This window comes from Seriola dumerili, unplaced genomic scaffold (assembly GCF_002260705.1).
Source record: "Seriola dumerili isolate Sdu_G_001 unplaced genomic scaffold, Sdu_1.0 BDQW01003326.1, whole genome shotgun sequence".
Taxonomy (NCBI): domain Eukaryota; kingdom Metazoa; phylum Chordata; class Actinopteri; order Carangiformes; family Carangidae; genus Seriola; species Seriola dumerili.
The window spans coordinates 485355-503149 of NW_019177581.1; the positions used below are offsets into that span (position 1 = coordinate 485355).

The 17795-nt window shown below is 41.0% G+C and overlaps 1 protein-coding gene across 2 annotated transcripts in view; it reads left to right on the plus strand.

Moving 5' to 3' along the window:
* Positions 1-17795, plus strand: part of cntfr (ciliary neurotrophic factor receptor) — a 216934-nt gene that overhangs the window by 100950 nt on the left and 98189 nt on the right. For both annotated transcript variants that reach the window (XM_022769536.1, XM_022769535.1), the window contains one exon: positions 14949-15182. In XM_022769536.1, coding sequence (XP_022625257.1) covers positions 14949-15182 — 234 coding nt within the window. The remainder of the gene's footprint in view (positions 1-14948; positions 15183-17795) is intronic.

The window sequence follows — 17795 nt, forward strand, 5'->3', positions numbered from 1 at the left end:
TCATGTAAAGAAACAAGGGAACCAAATGAGCAGGTGGACATGCAAATATGTAAGTGTGATTTATATGCCTGTGTGCCTCTAGTGTTGTCGTCTAAAGCGAGTGACATGCCTTGTTGTGATCGCACTGCTGTATGTGTCTGTTGCATTTCCACAGTCACACAGAATTATTGCAGCTTTCAGACTACTCATGTGTGGTCCCCGGTACCTGCCAGTGCTTGGAAAACAGTCACCCGGCCAACACTGAAACACACGCCACGGAAAAATCTTTCTTGAATTCACTGAACCTCTGTGACACGGGGAAACACGCCTCGAGTCCCCACTTGGACGTGTGTCCTTTGATCGCTGACTCAAATAACAATGAAAATAATGCTGGAAGCTCCGCTTTGCGCGGTGGAGCCCGTGCCCGCGCTCCATTTAGCTGCCGAGCAACAGCTTGACGAACGCAGGCTGATTGCATTCCAAGTGATGGATGATTGATAAGCTACAGACACAGGAGTTCAGCTAGCAGGACAGAAAATAAACCCCTATGCTTTTACACTGCCAAGATGTCCATTTATAATAACTACATAAAATACTTTTCACTGCATGCGAATATATGAACATGTAGCTATTATGGGGTAGAAATACCTCTTAAAGGTCCCATATTGTATGAAGTAGACTTTCATGTACTTTAGAAAGGGTCTAGATGCTACATTAATACTGTGAAAGTATCAAAGCGATCAGTCAACAGAGAATGTACAGCAGCCTAGTATCAGAACTGAGCCTTAAGACGAGCTGTCAGGACTTCGTAACTTTGTGAGTGTCAATCACAAAAAAACAGTCGCCCTCTCAGCCATGCCCCCAAGAGAGGCTCAGAGCCTCTCTTCTGAATTGGTTCACTGACATGTTGTGCAGAGCTCCAGAGAGAAGCTGAGAGAGAGATGTTAAAACTACATTCATTGGTATTTAAAACTTTAAATCTTCTTTATGATATCAAAACTTTCAATAGAACACCAAAAAGTTTTGAAATAGGGACATTTAATTCTTAGTTCTTGTCTTTTACACTTCCCACATAGTGATATTCACCTACAGAACAGAAATCTTGGAGCTGGTTAGGAACAGATCTAACCACGGTTAACAGGAAACTGCTCAACACTTATTAGCAGTAAAAAATGGACACAACCGAGAGTGAGAGAGTCAAAGACAACCACTGAGACATCCGTCCGACCTCCCAGATTCCTTCCTTTTCTCTGCACTACCACGGCATTTAAACTTTCCTGTGTGTTTCAAATTTCACCAGCATCACGTTAGCCTCCATCAGAATGTAATGCACGTTATTATTTAAACATCATTGCATTTGGTTTGGCATCTTTCGCTCAAGGACACTTCAGCAAACACTCGCAACCTCTCTGGCAGCCTGGACATCCTGCCCATCGTGAGACGATTTGCTGTGCGTTTAAATCGTGGCACCACGCTCTTAGTATAATTGATTGACAAAATTAAAAGCAAATAGCTGGGCAGTTTTAATGGTTGAGTAAAGATAGAGCTATTTGCGTGTGACAAAATGATCCGTTACACGCCTGAACTCAATTACACATATATCTAAAGTAATATTTCTTCCTCATAAAACTGGAGTATGAAGTATTTTGTAAATGAATTAAAACATCAATGCGTATAATGTCAAAAATCTGTAAAGTCAGCTTGGCAAGGCCTTATTGAGCTTGGCCTGGCTCTTGCAGCAGACTGATTGTAGCAGATTTTAATGAAAAAAAAAAAAAAAAAGAAAGACGTTTTTCATCAGCCTCTTTCATAATTGGAGCTATCATAACTTTTTATTCGCGGCAAGACACGTTTAGTTCCGTCAGGAGTTTTCCACATTTTCCTGTCTCTTCAGTCCTCTGTCAAGGTCACGATATTTGCACAAGATGTGCCCGGTGATGAAGGCAGTAATTTTTGCTGATAATATCTTGGACCCCAGGAATATTGTCATATATTACAGTCCATTAATTAAGGCAGTTCATTTCTCTGTCCCCCCTCTCTCATCTCTCTTCTGAAACCTTTCCTCCTCTATCTCCCCTTCTGCCCGCTTACAGTATCACTTCACACTTTGTCTCATCCTTTGTTAAATTTCTCCACGTCTCCTCTTATACACCCTTTAATTCTTTCCTCTTGCTCTGCTGTTACTTCCTTCTCGCTCTCTTTAGTATTCTCCACTTTTATCCTCCCTATCACCTTACATTTTCTCCTTTTTCTTTTATCTCTTTACTCTCACTGTTCCTGTTTGTTTATACCCCCACGCCCCCACCCTCATTTGGTTTAATAAAAGAGCGGCCTGGTATTAGCCTGACCTTCAGAGTTTGGCTCTCTGGGAAGGCTTAGGTTGATGTTAGCCATGTTATTAACCAATAAGATTAGGACTGTGAGGGAGGTTTCTGCAGGCTTATGTGTGATTATCATTATTATACAGTCTTCCAAAGGGACTCAGACAACAATTATTAGAACACGATTCATTAGAAAAGCAGATAATAAACAATCACACTGCGTTTTTCTGAGTTACGATGCTGCCACTGATATTGTCCTCCAGCTTTTTGTTTTTATGGCTTAGTTTCTTCAAAAAGAATTAAAAATCACATTTACATATTCTATTTCACTTTGAAACGCGCCAGAATAATCACGAGTTGGAGTTAAGAAAACATTCATATCTGACTGCTGAGGATGCCTTGGCTCCTTGTTTTCCTCTCAAAAAACCAAACAATTGCAGTCTGCTTTCATGCTGAGCAGTCAGTCTGCTTAGAGATGACATCACTAAACATCATTATGGGTCAACAATATCTTAAATTAGATGTTATATTTGGTTGATCGACAAAACATAATTGGGATGAAAATGCTCACCTTGATGGATTGCCTGTGTCAAGCAAGACTCTACTCTCTGCAAGATGTCTCTGTCGTAGTGGGAGGCAATGGAAAACCTGGATGGGAAACCATTTAAAAGCCAATGGTGCAATATAGGAAAAGGTCAGCAGTTAAGTACTGTAACTTCATAATGCATATTGTAGTCAGGACTCGTTGCACTGGAAATGCTTTATTATTTAAAAACCGAAAAAAAATAATACAACGCATGAGAATTTAGTTAAAGTTAAAAACCTTAACAAGTAATCTCGAGATGATTAAGCGATGAGAAAAAAGTGACACAGAGAATAGAACGTCGGAGTAAACCTGTCCAGACAAACGAGCGAAGCAGGATGCAGTCATCGCCTCTCCCACCACTCGCTGTTTTCTCTCTCCGCCCGCGAAACCTACAGGATGTTTTCTGATCAAAGCCGTGTTATTCAGCTGTCCCACTCCTCTCCTTCTCCCTGTAGCTGACTCTCAGGAATCTCTCTCCCATTCCTCATTCATGACCTCTCTAATCCCGGCTTGAAAATATTAATCTGCCCTACTCGCTCTCAAACATTCTTTCCCCTCCTGCGCTGTTCCCCTTTTACCTCTAACTGCTCTCTCCTCTTCATCTTCCACTCCATCTCTCTTTTCCTCCACTCTCTTTCCCTCCTTTTACACTCCCTCTTATCTCCCTCGCTTCCATATTTCCTCCACATAACACAGACGTCTAAAAATGTGAAGATCAATTTTAACCCCGTTGCATGCAAATCTCTCTGTCTTTCCAGTGACTTCCGCTGCCATGATGATGAGGGCAGTGATCACAATACACACACCACACCACACACAACACACACACACACACACACACACACACATGCGAAAACACTGTATGTCTACATGTGCGGTGGGCCAAGATAAAGATGGCAGGAAACAGGAATTGGATTTTATTGAGCGCTGGAGCCCTGACTCATACACGCACATGCACAGAAAACACACACTCACATACAAAACACTTACACAGCTGCAGCTGCGCTCAGTGCTCACATGAAAGGGCGGCAAAAGCAGGGAGAGAGTGGATGTTAATCTCTCTGTGGAAAGAAAGAGACAGGAGAGGATAAAGTGATAACTTAATTCCAAAATATTTGTAGAGGAAGTGTATGTGTGAGAGTGTGTGTGTGGTGGGGGCAGAAGTGCGCGTGTTCGTGCGTACTTCCATCCAAGTTACCTTAATGATGCCTGTGTGGCTTGTATGTGCGCGTCTGTGAGCAAATACTACATCTACATCTACAGTACAGTGCATCTGTATCAGTGTATATTAATATGTGCACGACCGTGAAAGTGTCAACAGCAGTTTTATTGCCAATACTTATTATGTCGTACAGCAGTTAATCGGATCTCTGTCTTTAAATCGCTGAGGGGGATTTAGCATTTTGCTGCGTCATACCTCCAGAAAAAATCTGAGGAACCCCTAACCAGCTTTGCCACACGCTGACTGAGCAAGAAAAAACAAAAACAAAAAGAATCGTGTGTGCTGCTAAGAAAATGATTAGAAAACACTACCTGTGTGTGAATTATCATCATCTGAGGAGGCAAACCTATGCACACATTTCAACCTCCACGTTCATGCACAAAAATGTAACAATATACTATGAACTTTATTACTAGGGCTTGCAAGTCCTGATCATTTTCACTGCGGAAGAATCTCTCCCTATTTCTTTTGGATTAACTAATTAATTGTTTAGTCCATAAAATGGCCCGTTACATTTTCACAGAATTTGACAGATAGTCCAAAATAATTAATTGTGATTTAAATTACACTGACTTAAAAGCGAGAGAAGCAGCAAATATTCAGCGCTGTTCATTAGATTGCATCTTACCATTTGTATTTCTTAGAAGACACCACATCTCCATGGTGCACCTGCACAGGTGTTACCCGTTTTGGCCTAATTAGACCTCACTTCCCTCTAGGACAGCAACCAATGATTACTTTCATCATCAATTAACCTATAGCTTAACCTATAGCATTGTTTATTAACTACCAGATTTTTAAAGTATATTTTTTGGGGGCTTTTGTGCCTTTATTGGACAAGACAGTATAAAGAGATAGGAAATGGGGAGGCGGAGAGAGGGGGAATGACATGCAGTAAAGAGCCGTCCGATGCAGGATTTGAACCGGGGCCGACTGCAGCGAGGACTGTAGCCTCTACATATGGGGCGCCTGCTTAAACCACTGCGCCACTCGACACCCCATTAACTACCAGATTAATGATTAAAATATAAAATGTCCAAAAAAAAAAAAAAAAGTATAGAATTGTCTTTCTCAAAGCCCAACAGGATATTTGTAATCTTATCAGAAAAGTCAAATATCACTTTACAGATATAAAACAGACAAAAGCAGCAAATCCAGTTGAAATTAGTCAGTGCTGCATTTTTTTCCCTTTGATAAACGACAGCTGCCATGTCGACTTGTCACAGCAGTAAAACCACGTGTTACAAATAATATTAACAGTGGCTCTGTTCCGTTCAAGTGTCTCAGTGAGCCATGATAGCGAAGCAGCGTGCACAACACCAGCACCCTCACGCTGAAGCAGCGAAAAGGAATTCAGCCATTGTTCATTGTAATATTTACACCCGTGCGTTTTCTGCTGTAACGTGTCAACACATCTCCCCTCTGTTCCCAACAGAGCATCACCCAACTCCAACCTTAACACTACAGTAACCAGATAACAACAAACAGCTGTTGATTATTTTAACTTTTGCCTAATATCACCCATACATACACAGATTAGGAGGAAATGCTCTGAGGCTCATCGTTTCCACATAAACACGACCAAAAAACAGAGTCTGTGTTTGTTTGATCCAATCTGTAGAAAACAGCTGTAGCTTAAGGAAGACGTATTTGTAGCATGTTTGCACAGCAAATAAACAACTTGGCTGCAGCCAGTGATAGCAACCTTAAGGATAACACCGCAAATAAACACGTTGTAAAGTCAACAGGGATCCAGAACCGCTTCCACGTTTGAAATGACCTTTTCTCTTCTTCTCATTTCTTTCCGACACGGGCCTGTCCGTGATAATAAGAAATCTGATATGACTCACAGTGAATGAGGAAGAGAGCGAATTGTCCTTATGCAGTGATCTTCTTGATTTTCTCTTTGGCCTTTCTAAAACCACTTCATTAAAGTCTAACCTTCTTGACTTTTTGCCAGGATTATTTTATTATTTCAGCTCCAGAGCTTTGCCATTAAAATTCAAACAAAGTCGAGTTGATGAGTGAGCTAGTCACCACTGTTTGCAAAGAGAGGCTGTATAATGGTGGCATGCTCGTGTAAACGATTTTGATTGCCTAGCGTCCACGTTCTCGAGGGCCCAATGAGAAGACGAGTGAAGGCCAAAGCTGGAGGAGAGATGGTGGATTAGAGACCCTGAGCAACAGCCCAATCAGGTGTGAATAACCCATGTGCGATCACATGAGTAATTTGATTCTGCTGCTTACTCCTCCTGTCCTGACTAAACACGCTAATTCAGTATTTATCTGACCTATCTGACCTAACCTTGCGGTAGCACTTCTGAAATAACTGACATGAACTCAAGTGAAATACTAAATATTCATTTTAAAAGGATTAAAATAATATACAGCTGCTACGCACTAATTCTAGTGTTTTTCTGTGGTAATATTTATCTGCTAATGTTGAGACAATATCCCAGAAGTCTGAAATTACTTGTGGAATGGATTATTTGTTAACCAATCAATTTGAAAGCTGAAAACTTTGTGTCTGAAATGTATACCTAAGAAAAGGTGAAAAAGGTCAGCACAGACATTGTGCTTCTGTATTTTATATATATATATAACAGAAAAAAGAAAATAAAGACCATCGAATAGAGGATAAAATTAAAGTTTTCAATTTCAATGTTCAATTTAAAATGAAAACAGAAGAAGAAGAAAAAACTCTCTCCAGGCAGCTTTGCAGCCATAGAGTGAAAAAATGTGATCTTCTAAACCTAAACTGATAATTCTCCTGGGCTCTATCTCTGTGTGTCAGCCAATCCAATATTTTACTGTTGGACTTTCAAAAGGCACGGCTCCCCTTAGGCATACAAATGCGATTCGCTGATAAATGTTCTTGTGAGTTACAGCCCGGCTGGAAAGCGACACGGTCAGATATGTACATGCCAATGAATCCGCAAGGAGGGCTATACACGCACATGGAGAACTGCACATTGTCACAGAATAAACTCTCTCACACACACACACACACACACACGGGTGCGCGCACAATCCCACTGAAACACACATGTGAGGTCGCACGGGGGGAGTATAACGTTTTGAGATGGTAAATCAGAATGCCAGCGCTGAACCTCAATTCCATTTCACGCCGCTGCTGCGGAGTCGGATCATAACTTACAGCCAGTTACTCAGACAGACGCACGCTTTAAAACACACACATGCATGCATGCGCAGACAAGTGAAGTCATAGATGCAGAATGATAGAGCCAATCTTTCGTACATGCGAGGATCAGATATTGTGTAAATTGAAACGTATGCATGCACACGTAGGTTCACACAGCTGGTTCTCCACAATCTAAATTCAACAGTGTTCTAATCTAGTCGAGAGGGTGTGTTTGTTTTATGGGCTGTGTAGGTGCTAGATGCATATCTGCACATACCTATCTGAGGCTGTGTGAATGTCAACCTGTTTAGCTGTGCAAGTGCGTGAGTGTGTGGGTGCGTGCGTGTGCACCAACGTAGACGATCCACATTTTACCTTTCCACCAACCCAGAGTGAAATTCAAATGGAGCTTTCTGCAGAGAGTGCATGTGATTGCAAATGTTATGTTCTCCCACAATTTTAAAAATGTGACAACTTGTAGAGAGGTGGTTGTTGAAATAGTCATTTTGCAAGCTAACATTGGTAGACTTTAAAGTTTGATCTCTGATGAAACACTATGTTCTTTTTCCAGAGGGTATACGCTATTTGTGAAACCAGTCAAACAGCGGTGACAGACGGAAAAACAAGCCCTCGTGCCATAAGAACATAAAAGGCTATGTGCTATTGATTTCCCAAAATGACCCATATGTATGTTTCTGAACCAGGACCGCCGTTTATACAAGATGGTTTTGTCTGTGCCTTTCGAAACAATCCATATGACTGCTATAAAAACACAGCAGTTTTCTCTAAAGTTTTAGTTTATTTGAAATCACGAGAAGGAGGACAGTTACACAACTGTAAAAAAAAAAAAAAATTAGAATTAAGGATGACTCAATAAAGTCCACTGTTTTTCCACAGTAGTCTCTAATGTAAAGATGTCCTGGTTAGTAAGTGATAGCATACCACTAACAAGTCACAGCAATGGCTTCAAAATCCTGTTTTTGTCTCCCTCGCTTTTCAGATTTCAGTTGAATTTAGTCACTTAACTCTCTCTGAACAGAATCTTCCAGTAGAGAAAAATGTTCACCTAGGTCCCGCTTAAGTGTGTTATAAGGCAGTTACAGCTACAGTCAAAATTTAGAAACAGTGTTTTTGCCCCATGTTTTGCCTCTCAGGCTCCATAGAAACGACTGGTGGACTCTGATCGGTGGAGGTTATGAGGTTATACCTGCAGCCAGAGAGAAAGACCTGCACACTCAGGGCTGCAAGAATAAAACAAACTATTTTTCTGCTCAAGAAATATTTCATTTTAATTTAAAATAATTTAATCTATGTTATTATTCATAGTGAATGTCATCCAAAATAGACACGGCCGTGCATGAGTCAGTGATTGTGTTGTGTGGTGTTGGAATTGATAACAGCACAATTTACATGCATTTTTTTTTTTAAACCTATTATTCATTTGTCAAGCCCTTCAACCGGTTCTATTATGATATGTTATTTACGAGATTGATGTAAATATATTTTCGCTGGAAATAGTAGCCTATTCACGTTTTGATGGCAGTTTTGTTTTCATGTTACATAAAAGCCATAATTTGGTGTTAAAAGTGTATTTCTTCCACTAATGTCGTGGGAAGAGTGTTGCTGAGGCGGGGGTTTTTTTTTAGTTTTTTTTTTTAAAGCATTCATGCATGTGTTGTTGAGCCAGTTAACCCTAAATTATAGGCATGTCACATTATTTGAAGCCTTTCTGTCAGTTCAGTGAGCCTTACGCTGGCATCTTCCTCCGAGTCAATGTCCTCACTTCATCAATAGACAGTTGATGATGCTGCAGTGGGAAGGTATAACAATGTCCTGCTGCTCGATGGCACTTGATGTTTGAACAGGTAATTCTAGCAGTGTTTAATCAGCTCATCAAACAGCGGAGCTACTTGTGCTCATGAATATCCTCTCTGATAGGTCTGCTAACGATAATTTGACCTTAATTGATCTTTCTGGTTGAATTACAGTTAATCAAGGTGCAAAGGATGAAGACATGAATTTACCAGTGTCCTTCTGATTATATAAAGCAGACAACACAGCACTGATTCTCTGTGTCTCCGTCTCGCTGGACTTATTTTCACTGCATCTCACAGCCTGCCCCTTGGTTTTAAACCATTTTCTTCATTTTGTCTTCATTCTTTAACCTTCTCCACTTTTTCTTTTCCTCTTTTTCTCTTCCTGTTTCTCTACCACCAACTCTCCATATGTTGTATATCTCACTTCCAGTGGTCTTGACTCCGATGGTTCTTATCTTGACCTTCACTGGTACTGTATGTCTAACACATGCACTTAGAATACCACCCACCTAAATATGTCCTTCTGACTAGCATTGCTTTGTGTAGGTGTGTGTGTGCGTGTGTGTGTCTTTCTGTCATAGGCTACCTTTGGGGACAAATTTCAGACTAAAGACCAGTTAATTGGGGACGGCTTGTCCCCAATTAACTGGGAAAAGCTGATTTTTGGGTCACTGGATGAGGTTTGAACTGTGTGTTTGTGTGTGTGTGTGTGTGTGTGTGTGTGTGTGTGTGTGTGTGTGTGTGTGTGTGCCTCACAAGTGTAAACAATTACAGTGTGTTTATGTTTTTGTCATTCGCTGTAAATATGCTGTACAGTATACTGTAGGTATATGAACTTAAAAAGTGTGTATATTCCTATGGGTATGCATTCATGTGTTAATGTTCACAAATGTGATGTTTGACTTTTGGCATGTACAGTATGCGCAGTGTGTGTGTGTGTGTAGCTCATCACTTTAGTAAACAGCCCATGAATCTATGTTTGCAGTTCATTCCCGGGGGGAGTTTGTGTCCATGTGCGTATGAATGTGTATTCATCATTCTTTAAATAGCCCCTAGATAGAGATGTGTGCTTGTCTTAGCTTGTCCTGCAGGTCTTAGCACCAGTGACCTCACAACATAACATCATGTTGGCTCTTTATGGTAATGCACTGCTCTGGGAAAACATCACAAGGCTGCATAAGAATTAAGATACTCTCAGCGCTCCATGCTCAACTTTCCCTCGTGGTCCTTATTATTATACATAATATATAACAATACAAAACTGTTTGTTTCACCACTTCTATTGCAGACATGACATAACTGATATTTTCTTGACACTGCAAATTTAATTTTAAATGAAGCTTCTGTGTGTATGAACAGCAAGTGCAGCATGAGTTTGCACTACTGAGACTGCAGGAGTGCATGAGTTGTACATTTGATACCCCTCATGATTAATTTTGAGGTACCACTTATATATTTATCATTGACTGTTCATGTGTGTTGTGGGAGGTAAGAAATACCACATAACACAATTAAACGACAGTGATGTGAAAAAAGAAAAGTGCACAAATTCAAATAATAGTTTACTCTGACACATTGTGATTAAAATAAACAAACATGTTCTACATGTTTGTAGCATGCCTTTGCATTTCGATGTTGCACCAGTAGTAGAAAACAAGGACCCTGTGAGCATGTTTCACACTGATCGTAGTGGCTTAGATTTGATTGACATCAGATAAAAAATTATATTAAGTTGCAACGTGTTTATTTTTTTTGTTGTTGTCATTGTTTATCTCGTGTTTTTCATTGTTATTCCATCACCGGTATCACTCACTTGACTTCCTCTTTACTGTGGCACAGAAAACTTGTCTAAATTTGAAAATAACTTGAATTATTTGAACTGCTGGTTCATAGGAGGTTTATTCCTGAAGGGCCCTGTCAGCTCGCATCAATATACATAAGCAGAGTAATGAGTATAAATAGTCAAATTTAAGCTTTTTGAAGGACATTGATGGTTTTAGTTCTCATTTGGTTTTGGAATAACACTGCTCTAATGCTGCATCCAATAGACTGTCTATTACCAAGGGATCAATAGCACTTGAGCTGAATGTCATTATGGTTATTAGGCCTGCGTGTCTGTATGGTGATGAGGCATGAGGACATTACGTGTGATAGCCTGTGCATATATGTGCGAGTGAGTACATGAGTGTACTCACAAGTGTGTTTTTTTAAAAATGATTTTCCTTTGGCTTGTGTTGCTATAAGGTGTATTATGTATGTGTGGCATGTGCGCAGAATACTCAGGATCAGCGATACACTGCAGATCAATGCTGAAGTTCGGCTGTGAGGGAGCAACTATGAGGTGAGAGGGAGAGAGAGAGAGAGAGAGAGAGAGTGATGGAGAGTGGAGAGGGGAAGGTGAGCAGAGAGGTGGAGAACGAGATAAGGGAAGCACAGACAGTGAGAATAACTTACAGCGGGGCAGACAAAGGCAAAGACAAAAGGTAACAGCGAGTGATTGCTACAGCAGAGAGTAGTCGTGCCTGAACATAGAATCACAAATGACCTGTCTGAACCTTAATGAAAACAGTGACAGAAATTGGTATTTAGATCATTAGAATTCTTTAAAGCTTTTAAGACATTCTTTATTTTTCTTGTTGTGAACAGATCACACGGAAAAGACCAAAACCAACAATGAATTAATCACATCAAGAATTTCCTGTGCAGCCTTGGCCCGATAAAGCCTATTCCTCTGTGCCATACACCTATATTGTTGTGCAAAGAAAACTATTAAACATACATCACTGAGCTACATCGTTTTAACTGGGCGATGTTCCTCCATTACCACGAACACAAACGCTGCAGTTTATTCTAAGTCAGACCCACATTCTCACAGTTTCTTTGCCTTAAATGTTTCGCAAATATGTATCAGTCCACGACTGAAATGGTCCCAAACAAATGCTCCTGTTTACTCCTCTTTGTGTAATGTTTGCTAAGAACTACAGTACCCATCTGTTTTTTAGGGGAGCAGCGTTAAAAATGAAAGTGTGCATTTGTAATCTACGCTCACATCTTCAATAGCATCGACTCAGCTCAAGGCTTGGGGGGGGGGGTTTGGAGAGTATTGAAAGAGAGATGAACTGTCATGTTGTTCAAAGATATAGAAAAACTTTTAAGGGAGTAATAAAACACAAAGCACTCCATCAGGACACCTTGGGGCTGCATTATTATGTAGCTGTTTTCAAATCATAATCAGGGTTTGTTTGAAGTTATTTTAACTCAAACGAATTAGAATATGATGGGAAGCATCAAGCAGCAAAATTCTTGCTTTGGTAAATCACATTAGAATATGTTGAATACAGTACATTGTGCTTTTTTTCTTTTGTTGACACCTGCAAGCCAATGACACGCAGGAACTCACTACCCATCACATACATGTCCAACTGCTAATATTAGGTACATCCTCACACTCTATTTGCACTTTGCCAGTACAGGAGAAAGGCAGGTGAAATGAAATGTTCTGGGTTGTCTGAATAATTTAAACCCATCAGAATCAACAAGAGTTGGCCTCAGCTCACATTTGCAGTAAATGTCACTGTGGAACATTTTGCACATAGTTAATGAAAACTATTGCCATAACAGGTCAGCACTGAAGACAGGCGGAGGTAAATGAGGGAGAGGTGATGAGAAAGATGAGAGCGTGAGAATATAAAGTTCAAAGCAGGATGTGGATAGAGGCAGATGGCAGGGAGGGAAGCGAGGAGACAGGGGTGGAGGACGAGAGGTATAGAGACTGACTGTCAGAGAGTGAGGAGGAGGAGGAGAGCGAGAAGTTTGTTTTGAGAGAAGGGACAGGAGTGGAGCGGAGAGAGATGGAGGAGAAGCAGAGGCTGTGGAGATGAATGGATATTGGAGAGGACAGAGGTAGAGAAAAGAGCGATGTAACCTGAGAAGATAAGAAGGACGGAATGTGGCAGCAAAGGAGGAGGAGGGGGGGAGGGCAAGAGGGGAGGTCAAGGAATCAGCGCTGTGTGGAGACTCTCAAGGACATTCGCAAAAAAAAAAAAGCTGCAAAAAGGTCATATCAGCAAAATATTTTATGGGGTGTGCTCCTCCTCATTTTTTTTTTTTTTTTTTTTACTTGTACCTACCCTTTTCTGATGACATCAGTCGGAAGAGGATTATGATTTCACTCTCCTACTTTGATAACAGCTTAATGCCACCTAAAGGCAGTGGAAGGGATAGGCAGGGTTTTTTCTAAGTTATTAAAGTTTCAAATGATACAGCATGTCCCGAAGCATTATGCACTGGTCGTTAATGGCATCCGTGTTCACCGACTTACAACAGCAGGAAAGTATCTGTATCTGCTCTTCTCCGCTCATTCTGCATTTGCCATACAAAGCACAAGGGCGTTTTTTTTTTTTTATGTAAATAACATCACACATCTGCTCAAAGTAACTTGACAGGGGAAGAGATCAAAGGAAAAAAATGGCATTTCTTGCCACTGACATGCAAACGGAAGCGCATTTACTTGGACTCAGGAAAACTGGGAGTAGCAGTAACATGGAGATGATGGGGGTGGACAGAGGGGAGAGGACGACCGAGTGATTACAGAGAAAGAGAGAGAGATGGCATGTATGAGACATGCGGAGAGCAAAGGGCTGGGGGAGGTTGAAGGGGGAGTGAAAGACAGACAGAGAGGAACACAGAGAGAACAAACAGTGTCAGGTTAATGTTAATGGGGACAGGCATCTTGTCCCATTAAATATAGATGGCTCTGTTATGGGACATGAAATATACATGAAACACTAGGTTGACATCTGTATCGGCTGCGTTAAGAGGCACGTGTGAGGAGATCGGGTGAAGGAAGCTAGCTCAAGTGAAAAACGGCTAAATGAGAGGCATTGTGGTGAGAGAGAAAGGAGGGGAGGGGACACGCAGACAAAGAGAAAGACAGGGAGGGAGACATCAGAGCAAGACAGGGATCTTGACAACATTTGATCCTAGGTCAGTGGAGACATTTTTTCTCCTTCCTTTCTTCATAGACGAGGGCTTTTCCTAAGATGGGGATCAATATTTTATTGTTGTGTCTTGTTGTGCTGTTGATCCACTGTGTTTAAGTGTTAATCTGAGGTCTTCACTCAGTGTGGTCATGACAGGTCCCATGGGACTTATCAACAGAGCAAGGCTGCTAACCCTGGTGTCCCGGCTAAAACTCCCATAAGGCTTGCGTATATCCCTTAACCCTCGGGGTCACGGCCCCCACAACTTTCCTAAACCTATGGACAAAAGGCAGTGAGGTAGTTGACACTAGGATAAAGGCAACACAGAAAACACAAGTCTGAAGAAACTTTTGCAAAACTCTCCACAGTGAAAAGAACATTTTTTCCTCCAGTGCCTCTTTCCCCTAGGTCTCGGGTGAAGCAAGATCTGGCTCTTTGTGTGGAACAAAACGCGACTTTGTTTTCCCATCCTTCCCTCGCTACAAAGGATTTACAATATCTAAAGAGAAAAATTACATCAACTGTATTAGATACTGTACAAACATTGTAAAAATATTTCTCCCATTGGTCTGTTGCTGCAGATACAAATCAGTGGCTAAGCCATATCTATAGCTAGGCAGTAATAAATAATGCAATTAATAATGTTTCCAAATCTGAATATTCATTTTATTATATCGGCCAGAAATCTCCCTTTGCTTCTGGCTGTTTCTTGTTGCTAGGAACAAGTGTGACAGATTTAGCAGGAATGTCCCCACACACAATATATATGCTTGTTGCATATGCTTATATACTTATAAAGGCTTTTATTTTCTTCCTCCAGTAGCTACAAGCCAGGTATTTCACTTGTTAGTAGTTGCTGATATCACTAACACTTAGTCTTTGCCTCTGTCTCCTTCCAGTTGCTAGGAACCAGTATGAGCGAATGGGCAGCGATGTTACCATGCAGTGCGGCTCCCTAGACAATGACGCATCGGTGTCATGGAAGGTGAACGGGACGGACGTGAGGGCCCAGCACCGTCTAGAAGGTCCCAGACTGATCCTGACCGAAGTGAACCTGGGCCACAACGGACTCTACAGCTGCTTTCAGAACCCGCACGGAGAGAGGCGTGACACCATCTTCCTCCACATCGGCAGTAAGTAGCCAGGCATATGGCCACCAAATATCACTTCTAATAAGACGTTATGAATCTTTAATCATCCCAGAGGCGAACTGGGTCATTGCAGTATAGAGTGAAAGGAAAAGGCAGAATGGAAATCAGAGAAGTAAAACAAAAAAAAAAAAAAGAAAAGAAAAGTGGTGCAACTGAAAATGATGCAATTACAGCTCAACTCTATTTGTAAATGCAAAGACAAAAACAATATATAAAAATATAAAACTTGACTTGCAGTTGTAATTTTTTACAAATTTCAAGCACCACAGAAATGTCATGCTCATGATTACTGAGCGTCACGGCTCTGTTATAGCTGTCCTGCAGGCTGCTGCACCAGCTTTGTGTAAGTTCAAAGGTAGCTTAGTGTTGACATAGTTGGGGAGTTTTAACATAAAAAAAAAAAAAAAAACTTATGTAACTGTACTATGTAACTTATGCTGAGCACTGGCCTCTGCAGCCACAAGTGGTAATTACTGGACCGTGCTGTATTGAATTCTGTTGGGTTCCCAGTCATCTCATACATCATCTCAATACAAACCAGCAATCATGCTGTCCACTTATGTCAAGTCAGCATAAGGCTAATCTGATTACTGTGACCAGAAACATCTGAACCCACAGCAGTTGTGTGCTAAAATGTCTTTACACTGACTGAGGGACAAGAAACAGGGACAGGTAAGGGAATGATTTTCCCTCAGCAGGGGTGACAACCAACAGTTATTCTTGTCTTTCTCTGGCGTTTGACACTTTCCGTTTGTGGCCTGTTGACCCTCTGCTGATCTTACTCTTTTCTTCTTACTTGTAACACTCAACGCTTCAGTTGGTGGTTTTTCCTGTATGGTTTACGTTTTTTTCGTTTCATGGTGGTAGGAGTCACTCTGGTAAGGAGTGTGTCATAGATGTCTTTTACGTTGGAACCTTCACATCTTGTTTCTTTGGGACGCTCATAAGACGCTAAGTGGTCTCATCCAACCATTTTTAGAGAAAGTCAGATTTAGGATTTATTAACACTTGGTCAGCATTGCCTACGACAAACTACAGTCATTTACGTTTTACATTGGCAAGAAAAAGTATGTGAACCCTTTGGAATGACCTGGTTTTCTACATTAATTGGTCATTAAATGTGATCTAATCTTCATCTAAATCACAAGGGTAAACAAACTCCTTCTCCCTAAGCTAATATCACAAAAAAACAATTATAATATTTCACGTCTTTATTAAACACACCCATTAAACATTCACAGTGCTGGTAGAAAAAGCAAGTGAACTCTTGGAGTTAATAACTGGCCGAACCTCCTTTGGCAGCAATAACCTCCAACAGGCTCTTCCAAAAACTGCGGATGAGAGCTGCACAATGTTCAGGAGGAATTATGGACCATTTGTCTTCATAAAACTGCTTCAACTCAGACATATTCTCAGGACATCTGCAGTGGAAGTTTCTCTTCAGGTCGTACCACAGCATCTCTACTGGATTAAGGTCTGGACTCTGACTGGGCCACTGCAACAGGTGAATTTTCTTTGTTTGAAATCATTCTGTAGTAGACTTACTTTGATGTTTCGGGTCATTGTTCTGCTGCAACACCCAGCTTCCCCCGAGTTTCAGCAGGTGGACAGCCAGCCCGCCATCATCGTGGAAGATACATAAACCTGTGAATTAATTTCCCCATCCATGATGTCGAGCTGTTCCAGTCTCGAGGTGGCAAAGCCCCACATCATTGTGGCGTGTCAGGGTGCTCTTTGACATGCAATGTTCTCTTTTGGAGAGAAGCGACTTCCTCCATCATGCCCCGTCATATACACAGTGCTCCATGCGACCATGTTCCATGATTTGCAAAGGGGTAGATTCACGAACAGAGATGTTATCCAGCTCCGATGAGTCCTTTAAGCCTTTAGCTGTTACTCTGGGCTTTATTTTTTCACCTCACTGATCATTCTGCGTCAGGCCTTTGAAGTCATCTTAGCTGGGCGCCCACTTCTAGGGAGAGTAGCCGCTGAACTAAATCGTTTCCATTTGTAGAGAGTTTGTCTAACTGTGGACTGATGAATATTTGAACTGTTTAAAATCACTTTGAAACTCTTTCCAGCTTTATGCAAATCAACAATTCTTGATCCCAAGTCTTCTGAGATCTCTCTTTTGTGAGGCATGCTTCACACCAGCAGATGTTTCTTCTGAACTCAAAAGTGTTTTTCTTTTTTTTTTGAAAATACATTCAGCTCTAACCGACACCTCCACAATCCAGTTTATTGATTGGACTCCAGGTTTGATAACTCCTGACTCCAGTTAGCTTTTGTTTATGGCATTAGCTTCAGGGGTACACTGATTTTTTTTTTTCCCCAACCTCCACTGTGAATGTTTAAATGGTGTGTTCAGTATGAACAAGAACAACACAATGACTTATGTGTTATAAGTTTAAATAGATTGTGTTTGTTCATTATTGTATCTCAGATGGAGATCTGACCATATTTTATGACAAATTTATACATAAATGAAGATAAGTGTAACCACTGTAAACTGACAATTACCTGCGAGCTGCATACAGGGCACAGGTGGTTTTATGCTGTATTATCTTGATATAGGGATTTCTGTTTGTTTGCTGT